General features: G+C 47.0%; 1 protein-coding gene and 2 long non-coding RNA genes across 3 annotated transcripts in view; 1 reads left to right on the top strand and 2 right to left on the bottom strand.

Moving 5' to 3' along the window:
- Positions 1-23603, bottom strand: part of LOC309654686 — a 1153334-nt gene that overhangs the window by 801263 nt on the left and 328468 nt on the right. The window lies entirely within an intron of this gene.
- LOC309654689 lies at positions 9009-14683 on the bottom strand. Its single transcript, XR_014260415.1, has 2 exons — positions 14628-14683; positions 9009-9661 (listed from the first exon to the last, which is right to left on the bottom strand). It is a non-coding gene; the product is annotated as an uncharacterized lncRNA (long non-coding RNA).
- The window catches only part of ST8SIA2 (ST8 alpha-N-acetyl-neuraminide alpha-2,8-sialyltransferase 2), a 91682-nt gene continuing 82546 nt past the window's right edge, over positions 14468-23603 (top strand). The window contains exon 1 of the mRNA XM_082449101.1: positions 14468-14726. Coding sequence (XP_082305227.1) covers positions 14629-14726 — 98 coding nt within the window. The 5' untranslated portion in view covers positions 14468-14628. The remainder of the gene's footprint in view (positions 14727-23603) is intronic.

Raw genomic sequence — 23603 nt, 5'->3', positions numbered from 1 at the left:
TTCATGCCATCCAGACATACTGACATCCAATATTTTCCAATATATACTTCCAGACCTCCCTCTTATCCTAGTTATTAGTTATCTATTAGTACCAAATTACCACAAACTTGACAGCTTAAAACAACACACATTTACTATCTCACAGCTTCTATGGGTCAGGATTCTGGACATCCTCTTTCTTGGAGTTTCCAACAGGCTGCAAACAAGATGTTGGCCAGGGCTGGGTCTCATCTGAAGGCTCAACTGGGGAAGCTCACTCAATGGTTGCTAGCAAGATTCAGTTCCCCATGGGCTATTGGACCGAGGGCCTCAATTCTCCAGTGGCTGTTGGCTGGAGGCTTCCCTCAGTTCCTTGCCAAATAGGCCTTTCCAACATGGTGGTTGGCTTCATCAAAATGTACAAGCCAAGAAGACAATAGAGAGAGTCTGATAGCAAGACAAAAGTCACAAACTTTTGTAGGCTAATTATAGAATTGAAATCCCCGTAATGTTGCTGTGTTCTACTGGTAAGAAACAAGTTACTCATTGGAAGGGGATTATACAAGGCCATGAATACCAGGAGGCAGACATCCCTGGGCACCATCTTGGACGATACCCACTCCACCATGCAATATGTACATGTTTATGCTTGCAAAGTGGGATCACATTGTTTTATATACTTCAACTTACTAAAAATGCAACCTAACTTTTTTTTTAACATCTTTATTGGAGTATAATTGCTTCACAATGGTGTGTTAGTTTCTGCTGTACAACAAAGTGAATCAGCTATACGTATACATATATCCCCATATCTCCTCCCTCTTGCGTCTCCCTCCCACCCTCCCTATCCCACCCCTCTAGCTGGACACAAAGCACCAAGCTGATCTCCCTGTGCTATGCAGCTGCTTCCCACTAGCTATCTATTTTACATTTGGTAGTGTATATATGTCCATGCCACTCTCTCACTTCGTCCCAGCTTACCCTTCCCCATCCCTGTATCCTCAAGTCCGTTCTCTACATCTGTGTCTCTATTCCTATCCTGTCCCTAGTTCTTCAGAACCATTTTTTTTAAATTCCATATATATGTGTTAGCATATGGTATTTGTTTTTCTCTTTCTGACTTACTTCATTCTGTATGACAAACTCTAGGTCCATCCACCTCACTACAAATAACTCAATTTCGTTTCTTTTTATGGCTGAGTAATATTCCATTGTATATATGTGCCATATCTTCTTTATGCATTCATCTGTTGATGGACACTTAGGCTAAAATGCAACCTAACTTCTATATACACAAATGTCACTTATTTATGAGTTAAGGACTGCATAGTATTCCACTGAATAGCCATCACATGATTTATTCATGAAACCCTACTGCCAGACAATTGGTTGTTTTTGATTTTCCATTTCCGTAAACGATGTTGCTGTGAACATCCTTGTAACTAAACATTTCCACACTCATTTATATGTTTGCTTAGGAAAACATTTCTAGAGATGGGTGGAATTGTTGGGTTGAGGACATACTCTTTTTAAAGACTTATGTTATGAGGTGTTTTTAACTGATCTCCATTTAATGGACTTAGGTTAACAAAAGGCCTTCATTCCTCTCTGTAAATCGTACTGTTGCTCCCAGAGCATAATGGCTGTGCAGGAGCAGGCCCCTTCCTTGTGGGTCTGCACATTTCCATTCTCACTGACCATCAATTCCTCTATAGAACGGGTGTCCCATATAACATGATTTCCATTATATCACTAAGTTGCCCTCCAGAGAAGTTGCTCCAAATTACCCCCCTGTGAACAGTATATGGGATTATCCCCCTCTATTTAAAATCTGTTATATGAGAAGGTGCTGACCCATCCTCAATAAAGTGCACACATTCTGGGTTCTTTCCCTAACAACGATGTGAGTTTCACGCAGATCCAGTTCTTAGATGCCCCTGGAGCCAAGCACAGGTCACAGGTATGTGAATCAGACTAGATGTTAAAACAACAGGGAGTGGTGGACCCTGTTGAGAGCTGAAGTCTGTGGCCCACTAAAGGCCTTTAGGCTCAAAACATTTTAAACTACTTTGCTGGCCCAAGAAAATATTTTTGTGACTCAGAGTAAACTTGGGCTATGAGTTTATGATCCATGATTTATACCTGAGAGACACTTGGTAAAAAATAATTTCCTCTGGACATGGAAAAAAGCATTCCATAAGCAAAGCCAACTGCCCCATATAGGTGACACTTAAGTCTTTACTCCAAAAATGTCATATGAAATGGGCCAGCAGGAACTCCAAGATGGACAAAGGGCATGAAGATTAATAAGCATTCTCTTCTTGGAAAGCAAAACTAGGTGTCATAAAAAGCATAAATGAATGAACAAATGATGACAGCTTTTCTCGTACTGTGTTCCCTTCCTCCCTACCTGCTACAGGAGTAGAACGCTCTCATTTTCAGAACCTGCGAGTAATGGGAGATGCATTTATAAATACTCCCACACTTGCCATGAATCTCAGTAGCTTCACTCCACATTCCTGGAGGACTGACTATAGGAATCCATTAAGTTAATGAGGAGTTGGGTGCAGCTATATCTGTGCAACATGTGACAAGTGTCACCTCATAATTGAATTGGGGATCTTTTGCAAAGACTCTGAGGGAAAAGCTCTGGCTTCAGTTTCTTAAAAATCAGATTGCTGGGCACAGAGCTGGGCACATAAGGGGAAGATGTTTACTAGGATCTTGTGGCAGGTGTGTGAGCTGTGAGGACACAAATACTGTCTTAATATCACCCTCTTCCTCCTCCTTCAAGGAAGTGGATTTGCTGTTTTATATCCCTTTCTTTGGGGGAGGGGATGGGATGTCAAGAGAAAGACTCTGGTTTTTGGTCTAATTATATGTCAGGATATCTGGGGAAAGTGGGGACATTTCACATTTTTAACTTTTTGATTTAAACAGCTAGAAATGTACATCTTACTGCGGTTGTGCCCAAAACAGGAATAGTGCAAGGTGTTGATTTATTATTGATTTTCATTGATGGTGCAAGGTGTCATTCTATTACTGACTTTTGTTATTGATTGTTTGAAGAACTGCTCAAATTTAATTTCTTCACCCAAGCTAGAAGGGGCATTAAGAAAAGGGCTCCTCTGAAGAAATACCTTGGATTCCTCTGAAGAAATGACTCGGATTTTCCAACCAGTTTTTGATAATCCACATCCATCTCCCCTTGACTTGTTTGCCTTGATACTGATTTCCAGAGATACTACTGTAACGACTTTTTCATCTCAATTCCAGTTACATTGTGATTGAAACTGGCTTCTGAGACAGGTCAGTAAGCAAAATGTAAGATTCTTGCCCCTTTAGGTGATTGTCTCCTAGCTATACTCCCATTCTCTCAATTTCCGTTTCGACTCTTCGTGGTCCAGTACTTTCCTGGCACTGGCTCAGCCCAGGGATACCACTTCATTGTGGGTAAGCCCGACCCCCGCCCCGCCGCACATCTTGCACAGTGCCACCTGGTGGTTGCCCTCAGCTATTACAGCAGGACAAAAAAAGCAGTTGGGGGGAAAAGCTTATCAAATGAATGGAAATGAAAGCATCCAGGACTGACTGCATAAAAGAAATCAAATGACTGATAGAAAAAATTTCCTCCTTTTGTGGAACGGCCATAAATTCACAAGTTGTATGAATGCAGAGTAAGGATTGATTCTGCAGGGACTAGTTTACAAACATCCAAAACTATATTCCTATCCACATCTTCTTTGAAAATACCTTTTATATTTTATTTTGTCAGTGAATGAGGATGACTTTTGAGTGGTAAACCCCTCCCTATGGAAGCCCTCTCTTTACCGGCTTCTGAAAGCAAAACTGTAAAATGGTTTTCTATTATCTAGCAAATAACAATGAATCATCAATATTATTGATGCTTAAGAGTTTATCCTTTCAAACGGCTGCAGCGACCTTGGAATGACAATTCCTGCTTCACTCAAAGAGTCTCCCTCTCACAATCTCACAATGGCTAGCTGTGCACTTTTGTCCTGAGTCCCAGCTAGTATTTTGCCATGTGAAGGAAAAAAGAACCAAGTGGCAGTAATCTTTTTAGTATTTATCTTCTTTCTTTTTTTTTTTTTTTTTTTAGCTATGCTTTAGAAATAACAACAAAATGTTTCTGGGATGTGATTTTTAAATTTCCCTATTTTTAAAAATAGATGCCGCTTAGTGATTTCTGCTTTGTCGTTATTTGTGGTCAAGTCCATTCTAGAAACGAAGGAAAAGAAGTTCTTTTCTTGCCAGCTTCATCTTTCCCATTGATTTCCTTTCCCAACACATGCCCCTAATGGAGCTTGAAATGAATGCAGCTTTGCTTTTGTTTTCTCCCTTTGCAGTGGCACACCTCTGCCAGAGGCCAGCTGTGGTCTGATCCTGGGGCACTCATCCTGCATGAAGGACATCTGCCCCTCCCAGCGGCTGGCACACAGACATGGTAAGGAAGGGGAGGGGAAGATGTCATCCCCTTTGCTAGGCCTGGAACCACAGGAGAGTAGTATACTTTGAAATGAGCTGAACCATAGGGAAAAAAACAAAAGGTTTATAAAACACATAAAAGCTAAGAAGTTACCAATTCAAGTAGAAAATAGGATGACAGTGCTGAGAATGTGAGGGGGGGGGTTGTTATAAAAGGCCAAAGGAACTCACTTATATCTTGAAAACTACAAAATAAGAAATAGAGTTACAGATGTAGAGAATAAACTTACGGTTACTGGGGGGTAAGGGGAGGGGAGGGATAAATTGGAAGATTGGGATTGACACATATACACACTACTATATCTAAAACAGATAACTAATAAGGACCTACTGTATAGCACAGGGAACTCTGCTCAGTACTCTGTAATGGCCTGTATAGGAAAAGAATCTAAAAAAGAGTGGATGTATGTATATGTATAACAGATTCATTTTGCTGTACACCTAAAACTAACACAACATTGTAAATCAACTATACACCAAAAAAAAAAAAAAAAAGAATTACAAAACTCATCAAATGGTCCAAACGGGGATTATTGAGACAGAGGGAAAGGGGAAAGGAAGGACATTGTAAAGAAAGTCTTCCAAGTTCTCCAGCTGTCACTGGGTCTCTCTTTCTTCCTGACCTTCCCTGTAAGCTCTAGAAGCACAATCCACACAAAGAGCTGAATCAGTGGATGTGAAAGAGTTTGGCCGAGGACCTTATGAGCACTTACAGAGGTAAAATAACCCACAATGGGGCCCTTCTGGATCTGAGACCCCAGTTTTTTTCCTTTTGGAAGAAAACTGAAAGAGTAAACTGGCCTTCCTAATCTCTCCCGGACCCATGCGCTGCTATAGTGGGAAAATCTTGTGGCATTTCTCTGACTCAGTATGTGAGCAATTTAAGTGCTCAGCAGGGTGGCTGTTACATGCCCAATCTACCTCCCATTGATGTCAGATGGCTAGAGGCGGCTCCCAGGGCCACTCAGGAAAATTTACTAAACAGCTTTCGGACCAAAAGTGTGACCCAGCTCTCATCTGTCATCTCAGTGAATTTCCAGAAACCTAAGAAATGGACTGTATTTCTTCATTGGATCACGGTTATAGCTGGGGTTCTATTACTGACTAAGGACTTGGAAGCAAGTAAATCATAGCTATCACCAATAATATGCTGATGTAAAGGCAGGTACACGGCTACAAATCTCCATAATCATTCAGAATTGTCCAAATTATCTCCCTGTAGGTAAACTTTTAGTCTAAGCTTCAATTGCATGTGGGATTCCAATGTACTATGAAGAATATTTGTAACATAAAAACATGCAACTCTACTTGGTGGTAAAGACAGTCTTTCCAAAAAAATGTTCACTGTAATAAATGTTGAGTAGTAATAATACCCTTTTAGAGTTTGGAAGAGTTTGAGACAATTTGGATTTAATAAATTTCTAAAACAAAATATATTTGTCTGGGGAAACTTAAATTACTGCTTTCTTTTTCATCTCAATAAATTTCCTCCCAGCAAAAAAGAGGATATTTCAAGATGTGTAGTGGTCACCTAACTGCATTTAAAGTGAGGATTATTCTTCTCAAAGAGAGCTGTGCACCATAGGATGCCTTGAAGGCCTGGCCAAGAACTTTATTTGTGAAGATTTGAAAAGAAAGGATGTCTTTATGAACTTCATGTTTCTTTCACCCTCACCCTTCATTTTAACAGATCGTCAGTATTGTTGCCAGCGTGAAACCATGGTCAGCAAAATTTGAGCAATGGTGGGGCAGAGTGGAAGAGGCCCCCTCAGCCCCTGGGAGTTGCAAGATTTGGGGCACCATGTGGGCGTTAAGCCACTGTCTCCTCTCCCTGCAGGTGGCTCTCTGAATCGCCCCTTTGCTACAGAAGCTGGAGCTGGGCTGAGATGTAGAACAACCAACAGAGAAATCCAGGTTAAGTGATGATCAGTGATATCAGATGAAAAGTATATGAGAGGGAAGAATCTCCAAGGCTCCCAACATGAGTGGGGCAAGGTTTTGTAGGCTGTGCTTTCCTTCATTGGAAATTGCAATATGAATACTAGGTAGATGTTTACAAAACATCAAAGAAAGATTGGAAATTGTTTGCAAAACCAATTTTCTTAATGTGTGTGTTTATATTGGGTTATTGAGAAAGAATATTAAACTTTGGGAGAAAAAAATTCAGTGCAGAGAAAATAGGCATGACAAATTTTAATGACATTTTTCTTGATTACAGAGTCATTTATGATCATTGTAGAAAATTTATAAAACAGAGAAAAGTATGTAGAAAAATACAGATCAACCCAAGTTTCACCATCCAGCAATAACCACTGCTCACATTTTATATATATATCCTTTCTATTTTTGCATTATCCTAAATAATAAATGAAAGTCCATATGTGATGAGCATTTACTTTATGCTAGAATTCCATGTACTTTAGATACATTATCTTAGTTCATTCTCACTGAAATCTGTGAGTTGAGTATTGCTATTTTCCTCACTTAATATTTAGGAGACTGAAACTTGAATCAAGATCACACAAGAAGCTAAGTTCTGAACAGTGATCTGTATGATCTGGAAATCAACTCTAAACCAGAACTACTCAAAGTGTGGTCCACGGACCAGTACTGGTGTGTGAACTGTATGTTACTGATCCCTGCTGAGATAAGTACAGAAAGTAAAGACAAACATTTAGAAACTTTTATAACAATTTCACATTTGCAACATCTCTGTGTGTGATTAAGGGCTCCTCTAGATGAAGAGGGTTTGGGGAGGCCTGACACCCACAGTGAGTAGCCCATGGTGTGAACTGCATGCTAGTCATGCAGAAGGACATACACTGGTCTGCAATCAATGAGCAATTTAAAACCTAATAAAAATGCTGGTCCTGCACCATAAATAGTTTGAGGAGCACTGCTCTGTTTTTAAATGTAGGTGTTATTATTCAGCTACAGTGAGGCAAATGGATCAGGAGACCATCGAAAGGATAGTTTGTTACTCACAGTTCCAAGAGGAGGGGGCATGACATGCCATGCAGGACCACCAGGGGAAGCACCAGGGTCAGTCAGAAAGCAGAATATGTAGGGGAAAAATGTGGGCAAGAGCCTTTATTGTGGTTTCCATGGAAAGGAACAGGTGAGGCAGGATAAACAGGCTTAGGATTGGCTGGTTTGCATAATTTCAGTGGGCTCAGGGGCATAGGGGCTGTCTCTAGGTATCTGGTACTGGCCTTAGGGTATTTAGGACAAGGGGATAGTGGCCCGGACTGAGAACCCCATAAAGAGGTGGTTGGGGTGTGGACGCTGGATTGTTTGGCTTGCACGTGAAAGGCACAATTCCAGGCAAATCCTTTACCATCTCTAGGAACTGACTACCCTGGGCAGGGTAGTCTGTCTCTCCAGGGTCAGCAAGGACCCAGATGTCAAAGCATTAGAATCAAAATACCTGCTTAATACAAACCACTGCACTGCCTTCTAGGGTGATAACAATGAAATAAAGGTAGGAAAATAGGGTGCTAAGAAACAGAAAATGCAACAATGTGAAACTCAGCTACAGAAACAGCTCTGCTACCCACACACATGCTTATTTCTGGTCAGCAACTTCCAGCAAGTCCTTGCTTCACACAGCCATCTGAAGGCAGGCCTAATGAGGGTTTGTGCGCAGAGCTGGAGGTGGGAGAGAAAAAGCCTGCCGTGGTCTCTTCCATCCCCACTGTGGGAGAGCCTGCCAGAGATGTCCCCCACATCTCTCCTTCCCTTCTTCCATGGTAGACTTCTTAGCTGAGCACATAGAAGGCCAGAATAAAGATTTGTTCATGCTTCTCTTGCAGCTAGGCGTGGCCACATGACAGTATTCAGGATAAAGGGGCAGAAGCAGAAGTATCATGTGGCCAGTTTCAAGAACTTTCTTTTTGCCTTTGTCTCTTCCTGCATACTATTGCTTAGAACTTGGATGTGATGGGTCACAAGGAAAGGGCCTCACTGTAGGGATGAGAGAGATGAAACTTGGAAGGACCTGAGTCCTTAAGGACCCTGGGGACCCCATGGCCAAACCAGCCCTGGTTATGTGCTTGGAGACTCGCACATGAGAAAAAACAAAACAAAACAAAACAAAAACTTGTTTTTTTGGCATTTTGTGTTTACTGTTGCTTGCAGCTAAACTTAATCCAGACTAATACACTCATAAAACCACTGGTCTCTTGATCCTTCTGCAACTTTCCCAATCTGCTTTATTAAACCTGACTTGGGGAACTGGGAAAAAAAGATGTACAACCACAAATAATACATTTGAGGAGAAGTAGAAGAGGAGTCCTAAAGGGACATTGTACAAGAAACCCACTTGGGGCCAAGGGGCACTCCCCTTTAACCAGTGTTTTGTGCTAAGATCCCAGCAGGTGGATATTCTGATGAACGCTGCCATGGCTTTGGAGACTATCCCATCTGGAGTCTACTTTAGAAATGGTATTTCACCAAACCTGCTCACCAGGATGATGTGACTGTGGCAACTTCCTGTTGCCACTGGTCACCAGTGTTGTGCTGGAAATGCCTGATTGTTAAACAGGGCTGTCATTAAACATTAAAGTATATAAACTTACATTAATACATTATAAATAAATTATATTAAAGGAAATACATACTCAGAATGCATCACTTCTTAATTTTATTTTCTACATTTTACCTATGTTCTTTTTTTAAAAATTTTTATTTATTTATTATTATTATTATTTTGGCTTCATTGGGTCTTTGTTGCTTCACGTGGGCTTTTCTCTAGTTGTGGCGAGCGGGGGCTCCTCGTCATTGCAGTGCACGAGCTACTTAATTGCAGTGGCTTCTCTTGTTGCGGAGCACGGGCTCTAGGCACGCGGGCTTCAGTAGTTGTGGCTTGCAGACTCTAGAGCACAGGCTCAGTAGTTGTGGCGCATGCACTTAGTTGCTCCGCGGCATGTGGGATCTTCCTGGAGCAGGGATTGAACCCGTACCCCCAGCATTGTCAGGCGGATTCTTAACCACTGCACCACCAGGGAAGTCCCTTACCTATGTTCTTGAGATTATTTCATGTATGGTCTGTACATGGTAGAAATACTATATCAACTCTTCTCAACGTTGCCTTCAGTGAGGTGATGGTTGGGGCTTGAGATTGGCCATGGCTGGGACAGGTATTGAGTTAGGTTCTACCACAGTGGATAACATGGGACTAGAAGAGAAATAGAGGTCCACACCCCTTGAGAATTTACAGTCTCACTGAAATGTCATGAAAAACTAAATAAAATTGGTATGTGCAGGAGAGCTAGCACTGAACTCAACTAGAAGACAGGAGAGCTGAATTCTGTTCCCAGTTCTGAAATTAGCAGTGGGGCTGTGGTCAAGTCTTTTGGTCTCTGGGTCCCAGGGTTTTCCATCTGTAAAATCCCCCGACTCCAAGCTGCAGAAGAGCAGAAACTGTGCCTACGGATCCCCACTACATCCCAGCCCTCTGGCAGAGTTCCAGACACATGATAGGTGATGCAGCAACACTTAAGTAAATGAGTGGCCAGGAGCTGTCTCTACCCACTCTTCCAGCTCTGAAAATATGGAGGTCCATGATCCAAACTGAGGTTAAAAGAAGACACACAGGACTGAGTGCCAGGGATGGCCGGCTCAGACCAGCTTCCTCAGATGCCTCAAGGGGTGGTGGCAGGTGAGGGGGTCATGCTGGACTCTGAGCAAAGTTGGGCGAGCTGACTCAGAGAAAGCTGATTCCAGGATCGCAGTGATAATTTCGCTGAAGCACTGGTCAGAATAGAGAAAGGACATTCCTTTTTTTTTTTTTTTTTTGGACTGTAAGAAAGTATTTTTAATATGTGTATCTGACAAAGGACTGGTATCATGGATGCTTTTTTTTTTAATTGTATGATTCCTTTTTTTTTTTTTTTTGCTTAAACCCTTTTTTATTGAAGTATAGTTGATTTACAAAGTTGTGCTAGTTTCAGATGTACAGCAAAGTGAGGACATTCTTTTAATTTTATCTTTGTCATCTGGTACCTGACTTCATGCTTTGGTTCAAACCACCTTTAATACCGCCTGAAGGGTTAGAAGAATCCCAGCAAAAATGAACCATTTCCCCACTCTCTGCTAACACCTTCAATTCCCTGGGGAGCACATTCCCAAGTCCCTTCCAAGATCTCCTCCTGATAATCCCAGAAACATTTACAGCAATTGCCTGGATATATTTCCTTCCTTTCTTTGGCTAATATACAATTTTACCACTTACAAAAGCTACAGATGGAATGCAAATGTGCCCGTTTACTTTTCCTTGTTATGGCTCGATTCTGATTTTGAAGGGTGAAAAGTTGCATTTCTGAGAACATTCAAATTTAGAGTAAATTTCAGAAAGGAAGGCAGGTTCTCTCAGCTATTGGAGGTGCAGAAACACAACAGCCTATTAGTCTGTTCCAACTATGATATTCTACTTCTTTACACCCCCCAACCCACCGTGTCCCGCCGATAGCTGTTCATAGCTTCTGCTTCAGAGATGATGAAAAAGTCAGGTCATTACCACTTTGCAGGTTTTTAACATTCTAAAATGTTAAAAATGTCAAAATTCTCTCTCTCTCGGAGAGAGTTCAAGGGTGTTAGCTACCAGGTAAGAGTTTTGAATGAGAAAATTATTATTTATTATTGAGTTTTTAAAACAAATTTGGATTGACTGAAAGGCCTAGGCTCTTTCATGTGGAAAGGCAAAAATTGAGATTTATGATCATGGTCTCTCCAATGATGAAGGGTGTGCAGGGAGTGAAGATAAATTTGTTCCTTGAATCCTGACATCCCAGAACTAAGAAGATACAGTAAGAATCAAAGGCAATGGTAGCTTACAAATCCATTTAGAACTGCCTGGAGTGCTGGAGGGGGCCTTGGCAATCTGATCCCAGAAGTTGCTGAGGCCCAGGGGAGGCCTAGTGAATTAAAATTTCCTCTCTGCCAGGTGAAACATCTTGGGCAGTTTAGGCTCTTTTGAGCCTCAGTTTCCTCCAGTATAAAATGCAGAAGGTGGTGCCCATGTGAAAGGATTGCCAAAAGGATTCTTCATTACCACCTAAGAAGTAGTTCTGGTGAAAAGTCTATATATCTGGGGGTGAGAGGTGGGGGGAGTTTAGTTAGATGTGTAAATGGTACATGCAATTTTGAGTTTCTCCGAATTTCAGCTCTGGGTGGCAGTCCACACTCCTGAAGGTGGCCCCTGGAAGGGGAAGCACGCCCTTAGCCAGTGTCAGGGATGAGGAGGGACCGCCCCATGACTGAGTGTGACTCGACTGGGCCCCTTCAGGGCTCTGCAGCGATTCCTGCTCCTCTTTCCCCCATTAATACGCACTTCCCGGGGCCTGATTAGGTGCCGGAATAGCTAATAGACTATTAATTTGAGCTAAAATGTTAATGGGTGGTAGTGACTTTTCATTTGCCGCCACTCCCATAAACTCCTGTATTTTAACCCAAACATTCAATGACTTAGCTTAAAGAAATGATTACTGTGGGACCTTCCAGTTTCTTGGACAAACCAAGACAGGAAAAAGTCACGCTTAAACAGAGGGGTCAGAAGGAGAGGAGGGGGTCAGGATGGCCAAGCCAAGCGTGCGCCCACACGGCAGTTTACCCAGCATCAGCAGACGTGACACTTTTGATCCAATCATTTTTCCTCTTTCCAGATCCCAGGAACAAACTCAGTTTTTGGAGACAGCCGCAAGGGGCGGTGAATGTACACAGATCACTGTAAAAGTAGCTGGCCCACACAGACTCAAGTCCAAGTGCTTAGGGACAGCATTCTATAATCAACTATCACAAGGGTTCCCTATTATTCTCCGAGTAAAATCCCATCTCAATGACTCTCAGTGCAAGGACAGCGCTCACGTTACAAAGCTAGTGCTATTTCCCAGCAGATATACTTGAGGGATGTTGCTCTTTGGGTCTGGTTACAAGGATTTCTCTATAAGGGATGGAACTGTTCACCAAGTTTCTACTCCTCCTGGCCACTCATAATGACTCCTCAAGTGAGTCCAAAGAAGGAAGCCTCCGAGGCTGGGATGATAACGTGGGTCACCTAATAGGAAGTGGAAATAGACTCTATTGTAGCAGTGCTTATAGCAGTGACGTTTACCTGACCTGGGATAAATTTAGGATCGTGGCAATCTCTCCATGATGTTCCGCATAGTAAGAGTGTAGTTGGTAGAGAAGCAGAGAGCCTGGGAGAGAGAGGCCAGCCAGTTTCTTCTTGCTTTTGCAGGTGATCTTATTAATCAATTATAAGCTATTCAAGAGGCCACAGCTGTATTGTAGCTCACAGCCCCTACCACAACTACAAATTTCCAGGTCTGTCTTCCTCGTGAACCATGAACCACTAGAGGGCAGGAAACATGTGCCTCTCTCTTCTTATGCTATCTCTAGCCCCTAGCACAGAGCCTGGCACAGAGTAGGTGCTCAATAAATACTGCCAAGTGATGGAGTGAATGGATGAGTGATTGAAATGTTAAGCAGCGTAACAGCTGTATCCTGTTCTGTCCTCTCCCTATTCCACAATCCCAACCATTCATCTCAGAAAAACAAGGCAAAATGATAACAAATACAACTCCTACACACAAAGAGGCAGAAGAAGGCAAAGAGGCAGGGCACAGCCCATGCTTTGGAGGGGAAATCAAAAAGGCCCTCTTACCAACCCAGGGTTCTTCTGAAGGGGCTCAGACACTGCCAGCTCCTCTCCAAGCCCCTCTGGGACCTGGCTCTGTATGGGTGGCCCCAGGGGCACAGCCAATCTGCCTCTCCCACTCATTCACCAGGGCTTTCCAGAGAGGACATTCCATATAGCTTCTCACTTTCATAACCAGCTTATCATTTCTGGGAAGTTTCCTGATTTCAGGTTTGTTACAATTAGTGCAAGAAAAAGAAAATTTGGGTAATTATCTAATTCCAGTGAAACTTAATGGGGCCCTTCCCACCCCAGGCTAATGGTTGGTGCAAAATGTAATTTAAGTTAAGCTGTCTAAGGTTGGGGAAGCATAAAATATTCAGCACGGGGGGCATTACCCCTTGTGGGAGCCATATTTTCTAGCAGACCTTTAGATCAAGATAGGACTCCGGGGCGGGGGGGAGGGGGGGAGGGGGGCGGGGATTATTGATTTTGCCGGGAGAGGGCAAGAGCTGGTAAGATGAAGCCCAGCTCAGAATTAGCAACGCGAGGGCCCAGGCAGGGCGGGCACTGGGTCTGCCATTGTGGGTAGAGCAGCCACTCCAGCAGGAGCCAGGGTTCTAGCCAAGGCTGCAAGAGCTCAGTCAACTCAGGGGACTCTCTGGACCCGGTCTCCTTGGGTCTATCAATGGAGACCAAGATGACCGCCTGGAGGCGGTGGTTTCTCGGCGGTCGAGCACCTCGCCCACAAATTGCGGTCTGAATCTCTGCCGAAGTTGGCCTGTCCTGGATATTTCTTCTCCCCTCCCCTTCCTCCACCACCCCTCCTAATTCGTCAACTGCTGAAACATCTGCCTGGCTGAAACGGCCTCCTCGCCGCGCGCTGGGGGCTGTCCCCAGGTGTTGGTCTTTGTGTCGGGAAAACTTTGTGAGAAACCGAGGGCGCTGGACAAAGAGCGGGCGAGGGAGGGCGTTTGCCAGCCGGCGGGGTACGCCGGGCGGTGCGCGCTCTTTCCTGGGCTCAGCTCTGTACGCGGACGCACGCGGTGCCCCGAGCCCAGCCTCCTTAAGCGGGGAGTGGCAGGCTCCGGCCACATCCCAGCGCCCTCGGGAGCTGAAAGAAGCCAGGCGGGAGAAGCAAAGGCGGGAGGCGCAAAGGCGGGAGGCTGGACACTGGAGTTGACTGGGGTGGGAGGAGGAGGGCAGAGGAGCTGAGCGAAGCTGTCAAACTGCGCGCGGAGCCCCGCGCGGGGCGGGGGAAGGGAGGGGAGGAGAGTAGAGAGGAGGGGCGGACGGCAGCTGAGAGGGAGCGAGCCGGCTCGCCGCGCCTGAGCCACCCTTGTCTGCCGCTGTCTCCGCCGCCGCCGCCGCCGGCCCGGACTCGCCTGGAGCGCAGGGTGTCTGCCCCGCTGGGCGCCGCGCGCGGAGGCTCCGGCGCCTGCCGCTGCGCCCTCCAGCCCCAGCTCCTCGCGCCGGCCCGCGCGGGTCCCGGTGGGCGCGAACCCACCATGCAGCTGCAGTTCCGGAGCTGGATGCTGGCTGCGCTCACGCTGCTCGTGGTCTTCCTCATCTTCGCAGACATCTCGGAGATCGAAGAAGAAATCGGGTAAATAGCTGCGCCTGGGCCCGTGCCGAGCCCTGGCGGGATCTCCTACCACCCTGGTACTCCGCATCCTCCCTCACGCCCGCTTTGTGTGCGCCGCGCCCCCCTGTCGCTCCGCTGGAGAGCCGGGGGACGATTTTGGCCGGGGGTGGCTGTGACGGGAGCCCGGGACTGTTTGGGGGGCGGAGGGTGGGGGCGCGGCTGCCACTGGGAGTCCCCGGGCAGGGAGCACTGCCAGCCTCCAGCTGGTCCGCGTCGGGGAGCGGACTCGCCCACCCTGCCTCCCTTTCTCTGCATGTCCGCGCGCGTTGTCGCCGGGGTCGAGGGAGGGCGCCCGGGAGTGTCTGGGGCGGGCGGAGGGGCCGAGAGTGGAGGAGGCAGGAGTTTCTTTGTCTCCTGCTCGGCCGCTTTCTCGCCTTAGCAAAGTGGGCAGGGGGCGCGCGGGGATCTCTGTGCTGGGGGAGGGGATCCCCGGGCCGGGGCGGAGGGTGGGGGCTCTTCAGGGGCTCCCGGGAAGGCGAGTGTCCCCAGTACCTACAGACACGCACACGCGTCTCCCGCCGGCCCGGGAGCCCAGCACAGGGGTGTGGGCTGACACCGCGAGAGGCGGAGCGCGCGGGGGTTAGCTGAGATCCCTTCCCCGCCCTCACCTGGCTTTGGACGCTCAGCTAATTCCGCGGCTCCCCCTGGGCCCCCGGGTTCCTGTGCGCTCGCAGCGCGGCGATGGAGACCTTTCGGGAAAGTGTGTACCACCGCCCGCTCGTCTTCGGCGGCTGGGGAGGGGGGTGCCCAGACACGCGGTCTAGCCCTCGCTTTTCTCCCGATCTCTCCGCGGGGAGCGGGGGGACCGCGAGCCCCTGCCCTGCCGCTGGACTTCCAAGAGTGCGCGCTTGCGGCGCGGGACGCACCCGCTGTGGGTCCTGGAGGCTGAGAGTCGCGCCCCGCCCCTGGGCCGGCCCCTCTCCGCTTCGGCGCTACAAAGAGCCTTCAACCCGCTGTAGGCAGGTGGGGGGAGTGGGCAGCCAGGGTTCTGAGGGCCCCTTTGGAGAGCCTCCTGGTCCTGGGCAGAGAGAAAGTGAGGTCGCAGAGTGGGCAGAAAGTCCCTTCCTCCGTGGGGCTAGTCCCGCACCGCGTGCGCCCCTCCTTTGTCCCATCTGTTATTTCATTCACTGTCGGCGCTAGTTGAGGGCTCGCTAAGCTGACAGATCCCTCAAAAGGGAAATGCCAGTCCTGGTCCAGGATGCCAAGGCCCTAAGGACTCAAACCTGGGGCAGGCGCCACCACCTGCTCTCTCCTTTTATCCTTGCCCCTTCCCATCTTGGCCACCCCAGAATTCCTTCTGTGAACTCCAGTGCTCTTCAAGTACCAAACGTTTCTCTGCCTCTGCCTCCTCCTCATTCTCGGTTTCCCCCAGAGCTCAGAAAACTTTCACAAATAGTGTTCAGTTAATACACGACATGCTCCCACGCTGAGATAGAGAAACGCTACGTTCTGTAACTGTTCGCCTCAAAAACGTGGATCGGAAAGGAAATCAGTCAAGACAAGTCTTGAGGTGATGGAGGACGCGGTGGGGAGGGCCTTCCTCGCGGCTCCCACACTCTTCTCCCAGATGTGGGCTCTGCCTGGCCCAGACCACTTGCTGACCTTGACATGTGAGGGAAGGACCAGCAGCTGTCCATTGTTCTGCTACGAAAACGTAAGAGCTGCACCCATTCAGGCATACCTCGCTTGTCCATTCACTGAACTTTTACCGAATTTCTTCTATAGGCCAGTGACTTTTACGTTTTAAAACGCAATCAGGAAATCACTTTGCACATAATGCTGCACTTTCCTGCCAAATGTGTTGTAAAGCCCCTACTCTCCACATTAGGTTGTTCTAAAGGTATCCAGAAATAAGCTGTAAGGCCTGAGCTAAGAAGGGCATTTACAGACATATTTAAATCCCAGGGCTCTTGTGCTATGGATGCGTTTAATTGTTGGGGGGGTGGTCCTGCTTGGGCCCACACTGGGGAAAATTGTCTAACAATTTTGTGTCATCTTGTGTGACATTATCCCCCCTTCTGGTGCCCCTGTCCTCAGTCTGACCCCCTGACTTGACCAGTCCTGACCCAGGCCTGAGACCCCTCTCCCTCAGCCCCTCCTCCAGTCTCACCCCCAGTCTGCCCCACACACTGTTAACTCATCTGGGATTTGCCATGACTGGGGGAGGAAGGACATGAAGCAGAGGACCAGAATCCCCGCAGCCCCCTATATCTGTTTTTCAAGCCAAGTTTCAAGCTCAATCACTTATTTAATCCTTGGAAGCACCCCAACTTTGAGCAGCCAGCAGGGGCTCAGTGCCCTAGCACAGTGGCCAGTGAGGGGCGCCAGGAGCAGGACTCTTATCTTCCTCACCCTATGCTTTGCCTTCACGGGAGACCTGAGATCATACTCCAGACATGGTGCTATTGCACCAGCCCTGCCCACCCTTCCCCAACTTGATATTGACTTGTGCTAGGGAAGGTTACAAATTACCTGCCAGTACCACTCCCTGGGAGAAGACAATGGTTCTGTGAAAGGATGGCTGTTTCTGGAAGTCAATGGTGGCACCCTGTGATCTGTTAGGAAGGAAGGAAGGAAGGAAGGAAGGAAGGAAGGAAGGAAGGAAAAATCTCTTCTTGAAGTAAATTTTCCAAGGATTAACAAATGAGAAGTAAAAGAGGAAAGACAATTTCATGTGTATCGTCCAGAGGAACAAAACTGAGATACATTTTTTCTAAACTCTTGATTCCTTTTATTATAAAATAAGGCTTTTGATGTGGTGATCTCAGAAGTTCTGTCCTGCCCAAGGAATCATATAACGGGTTATGAAGGGCAGGGGTTTTCTTCCAGGGGCTATTTCCCTAGAGACACATCTCTTCCTAAGTGATGATTTTCAAAGCTCCGTTTCTAACTTGCTTGCTTGGGGAAATGCCTCCGTGGGGCTGAATAAGAAAAAAAAAATGTAAAATGCTCTTCAAAGCATTCAAAGGGTGAATTCAAATTCTAAATCAGAGACTGGGTGGAACTTTGGTAAAACAGCCCCCATCAACTCATGCATCACCCCAAATTTAGATTCAATTGGACCAAGTCGTAAGCTAAAACTCTTTTTCTGATTATCCCCTGGGCTTCAGTCTTGAGTGTAACCTTCAAGAGAGTTGTGGGCATGGCTGTCTTGCCCACCGTGGTGCCCTCAGAACCTGACACACAGAAGGCATTCAGGAAACATCTACTGGATAAATATCTTTCTGGGGTCTGGCCCAGTGATGGGCATACACGGCATCCTTAGGGAAGGCTGATACTCACAGAGCCTTAGGATGGGAAAGGAGTGCAGGGCTCCCCCTAAGAAAACTCCTCTCTTTTTACAATTAGGGTAAATCTGACCCTGAGAAGTAGCATCTCTTATCCAAGATCACACCCTGGCTGGTTAGGGACAGGACAAGCCTGCACAGGTCTCCTCACTTATAACCCAATGCCCTAGTCCCCAAATGAGGTCTCTAATCATAAAACAGTTACAGAACTCTTGTTAAAGAGGATGTAGCTAGTAATAACAGAAATCATGGCAATGGTGAAGATGAAGATGATGGTGGTCATTAACATTCATTTATTTATTGAGTGCTTGCTATGAACCAAGAGCTATTCCAAGTGCTTTATAGACACTAAGACATGTCATCCTCCTGGCAACCCAATGGTCACCTACTAGTGGCGCCAAAAGCTACTATTTGTTGAGCACAAATAGTGCCAGACACTGTGCTTACTGCTTTAAAGCACTAGCTCACTCAGTCCTCACCAAACCTCTTGAAGCTAGGTAGGGTGGCGATCTTTAGTTCATCAGTGAGGAAACTGAGGTTCAGAGGTTGTATAACTTGCTCGTGATAAAGCAAATGACCCTAATTCTATGAGAATCCAAAGCCCCTGTCTTGACTGCTGTGCTAGACTGCCCTGTCCTCTGAATTCTTTGCCCCCTGCAGTAACGTTACATAATAGGTCTCAGAACCAGCCTTCCTAACTCATCCCCCCGCATTCTTCCAAAGGCCCAGTTTTCCTAAGAGCCTGGTCTGACTTAGTAGTAACCCGCCCCCCTGCCCTCAGTGGTTTAGAAGGAGGGAAGGTGAGTAATGAGAATTGGAGAAGGACTCGGGGCTCGTCTCCCCAAAATGCCCCTCTGGTCCAGTCAAAGTTCAGTGTGATGCTATACCCTGGTTTGCCAGACAAGCTCACTGGCTATGGGCCTGAGCATCCCAGACTTATAGGTGGAGCTTTGGGCTAAAGCTTCTGAAGGAGAGAAAACTCCCATTCCATTGCAACCCTGATTCTGATGTCAGTTGAATGCGCCTTCCTCACTTCTACACACCATATGATTGGACATCCAGGAACCTGGACTAGGTGATAGTAAAGATGCTTAACAACTGGTCCCTCCCAGGCACTGACCTGTTAGAATGGACATCTGACTGGTCAGAACTGATGCCGTCCAGTACACCATGGTCAGGGTCCTGGTGCACCCCAAACATCAGACACTGTCTGGGAAGGTAATAGACAAGGAGGGGCTAGCTCTGATCATCAGATCCGTGAGCTGGCAACTACTGCCATCAGCTGAGAATGAGGTGAGGTGCACCTTTTAGTGGATGAGTCCAGGTGGATGTGAAAGGAAATGACCTTGGGCAGTTGCGGTCCAGGCACTCTGTAAGAAACACACATATTTGCACAAGACCATGCAACATTTTTTTAAAGCCCATTCTTCGCCCCAGTCCTCATGTACTTCACTCAAGTATAAACACGATTGGAGGATAAAATAGGACAGAAAGAAAGTCTGGTGTTTAACTGACTTGCTCCAAGCCCTTGTTGCCAACTGTTCCTAGCATCAAATTTAAATTGCAAATAGATATCCATCTTAGAAACCAATTCACCACTCAGGGCCTCTTTCCCCTTGTAAAGCAGGGTTGCTAGATTTTAAAATTGCTTAGGTTTTACAAATTGGGGATGTTGTAGATCGCAAATGATAAATACTTCTCAGAGATAGTGGAATTCTATAAAGGCTCCCATTGCTTTTAGCATGGCGTACAAGGTAATACCTAATCTGGCCCCAGCCTCTCTCTTCAGCCTTCCTGGCCTCCAGCCATTCTGTGTTGCTCACAGTTACCTGGAATGTACCATGACTTCATGCCTCTGTGCCTTTGCACATGTTCTTACGGCTTTCTAGAACAACCTCCTTGCACACACTATTCTTAACCCCACACCCCACCCATCCGTACTTCCCCTCCCTCCTCCTTTAAGGCGAAGGCTAGTATCACCTCCTTTGCAAAGAATTCCAGGACCCCAGACCCTCCTTGGACAGTCTGGGGTAGCTGCCTCTCCTGTGTGTACACTTAGCATCCCATCATGACAGTATCCTATGGAGACGGACTCAACAATTTTGTTTTATTTTTTCCCTAATCCCCAGCCCCTGGTGATAAGTATATGGTTTAGTAAATAGAGCCCATAAAGTATTTTTAGAATGAACAAACTTGGGCCTAGCACATGGCAAAAATAAGCATTCAGCCTTTCTGCCCCCAAAGGTCTATACAATTCTAATAACAATTAAACACCCTCCACTTGCTCAGAAAGCCCCTTGCTTTTCCCAACTTGGATGCCACAGCCCAGTTAAGGGCACAGTTTTCATTGTCTCAGAAGGTTGTAGAACAGGCCAATGGGAATGAAAGCACCTTTCTGGTTTGTAAAAGAGGAGGACCCAGTGATAAGTTTCCCACTGTCAGTTCAGATAAAAAGCAAAGATGTAGAGCCCCACCTCCAAGCCTCTGTCCAGCTCATTTTCTCCAGAGAGCCCTTTCTAGCCCTGCCGCTGCCAGCAGTGCCAGCGCCTCCCCCATCCTCCTTCTGCCTGGAGAGGAAGTGCCCGCTCTGTCCATCTTTATCACCTTAACGGCTTCCACACTGGCGTTAAGAGCAGACTTAAGTTGGGGCCAACTGTTTCCTTCCAAGGGCTGGTCCCCAGGAAGGATGCTGAACAGAAAAGCTGTGTTGTGTGTTTGGAACATTGAGGGAGGAAGAAATAAGAGGTCAGGTTGATGTGTGTCATCTCAAAGATTTTCTCTATTAAGCACTTTTAAGTGGTGTTGTTATGATTTTCAAACACTGGTCAAACCAGGGAATCGTGATGGATCAGCCAAGACTCACAGCAGCTGCGAGGACCCTCAGTGGGTCTCAGGAGCCTCGCACCTCTCAGCTGCCTCAAGCGAAAACAAGTTCAAGAGGCAGATGGAAAGATACAGTGAAAGGAGTAAGGGAGGGGCAGGAACATGAATGCCACCAGGGGGCTGGTCACGTGGCCGCCTCCTGCCAGGGAACAGGGGACAGGTCCATCTCTCCAGGAGAAGCCCCAAGGTGAGACGCTTGGGTGCCATCTGCGCGCAGGGAAACCGTCCCCTGTGTCTGAGTGACTGCTGGTCTGGGGCTTGTCCTTTAGTGTTGAGATTAGTCACTCTCCTGGGGGGCAGCTGGGCTGGATTTAAATTCTCCCCAGTCTCCTGCAATTCGTCGCTCGGCTAGGAAGCCACCCAGTGTCCTGACAGGACCTGTTTGTCACAGCATTTTCTTAGCTTCAGCTGTCACTGACTTTGCAGTGGCAAAGGGAACTGCTCCAACGGTGTCTGTATTACACACGGCAGGGAGCAGCTGCTCCGGACACTTCCAGCCCTTGGAATCCTGAGTCGCTGCTCTTGGAAACCCAGCGTCCTGCCTTGCTGTGTGGGTGTGTGTTTGAGTTCTGAAATTGCTCTGTGAGAAGGAAGCTCTTGGCTCTGTCACAGAGTTTCCTCAGCACTTTGCTCTTATTGTTGGAGAAACACAGAGACACTCGGCTGTGTTTCCTGGTCCCCTTTTAAGGCTCAGGGCTACAATTTCTCCACCTTCTCTTAGTTGATGGCTGGAGGTTGAAATGACCCTGAGATCAGCAGTTCCCAGTGCTGATCTGCAGATGGGTGGCGATCCAGAAGGAAAAAAGAAAAGAAAAAATAAAAATAAAAAACGCAATGTAGGGGCTTCCCTGGTGGCGCAGTGGTTGAGAATCTGCCTGCTAATGCAGGGGACACAGGTTTGCGCCCTGGTCTGGGAAGATCCCACATGCCGCGGAGCAACTAGACCTGTGAGCCACAACTACTGAGCCTGTGCGTCTGGAGCCTGTGCCCCGCAACAAGAGAGGCCAAGATGGTGAGACGCCCGTGCACCGCGATGAAGAGTGGCCCCCTCTTGCCACAACTAGAGAAAGCCCTAGCACAGAAACGAAGACCCAACATAGCAATCAATCAATAAATCAATAAATAAATCTTAAAAAAAAAAAAACCACAATGTAGCCATGACAATTATGTTAGTTTCAAGTATGCCAACTGTCATTTCCCGAGAACTCTCTATCTTTTGAAATGACGTTCTTTTTTTTCTTTTGGGTATTGATGTCCTTTCTTTCCTGAAAGAGGGTGATGGTAGATAGTAGTTGTGATCTTTTTCCTAAACTGAGTCCCCAACCCCAATTCTTTGGAAATGTTACTGATCACTGAAATCTATAGTATGGGGTCTCAGTTTACCTTGAAGGGTAAACAGAGGGCATCGCTTCTAGAAACAGGGGCTCATTCCTCATACATCTTTTCTCCGTGGAGGCTGATGCCAGCAGAGAGTAACAACAGTCATTTTTTTTTTTTTTTTTTTTTTTGCGGGTCTGCTGTGTGCCATATGATAGCCTAAGCACTTTAGCTCTGTTCGCACCTGTAATCTTCCCAACAATCCTATGAGGTCCGTATTGTTATTACCTCCATTTTACAATGAGGAACCTGAGGCACAGAACAGTTAAGTAACTTGGCCAAGGTCACATAGCTAGTCAGTTGCAGAGCTGGGATGGGAACCCAGGTTCCAGGGAATCAGTAGAACTATCCAAAACTGACATACGAAATGACATCCAGTGGGGAAAATATGCATGCTCGTGCTTCCAAAGGGTAAAGCTTGGAAAGAGAGAGGTCTGTGGGAGAGAGAAACCCGGAAAGCAGCAACGCTGGAAGAGAGCTCAGGAGACAGGAAGCTAGAGGTGAGGCCGTAATGGAACATGGCAGCCCGGAAGCTCCATGCAATTTAGGGCCGCCAGATCCGCAGCATCTTGTTTTGGAATGGTGGCCCCCCACTCCACCTTCCCCCTTTCCCTCCCGTCCAGCCCCCTCCTCGTCCCCACCAGGTCTCATCAGAGTGGCTCTGGAGCATATTTGTCTGACCAACTCATTAGAGTAGACACACACACACACGTACACACACACTGATGGGAGAGAAAAACAACACAGACGATTAAGGCCTGGAGGAATTTTCTTCTGGGGAAAGAGAGAAGGGCTAGTGCAGTCAGCCTGCTGGAACCTGGCAAGGAAGGAAGAAAGTAGGCTGGGAGGGGACAGGCTTCTGCAGGGAGACTGTACAGGCCCAGGGAGCCCGTTTCCTCGGAGCTGACATTGTGCTGAGAGCTGCACGGGGCACTCTCTTAAGCCTCACAACCTCCATGTTTGCTCGTCTGCAGATGAGGAAGTAGGGGCCCAAAGAGGTGCCGAAACTTGCTAAGGTCACACAGCCAGTAACAAGGAAATGAGGTGCCAGCCGAGTTTGCCTGACTCCATCACCCATGCTGTTCATAGTGACTTCTGTGTCCCCGAATCCCCGGGCTGCCTGCCCCTGTTCCCCCTGCCTCCCATCTCCTGCCTTGGGCCATTTTCTGTACCACAAAGACAGTTTGCAAAGGGAAGCTGGAAACATTAGGACTTCAGAAAGGACTCGTGGCAGGTCAGATGAGCCTCCCACTCACTATGGCGACCACGCCCTTGGGTGTAACGTTTCAGC

The sequence above is a fragment of the Balaenoptera physalus genome (assembly GCF_965194825.1).
Source record: "Balaenoptera physalus genome assembly, chromosome: 2".
Classification (NCBI taxonomy): domain Eukaryota; kingdom Metazoa; phylum Chordata; class Mammalia; order Artiodactyla; family Balaenopteridae; genus Balaenoptera; species Balaenoptera physalus.
The sequence above is the reverse complement of the archived record's forward strand: the minus strand, read 5'-3'. Positions and strand labels throughout refer to the sequence as shown.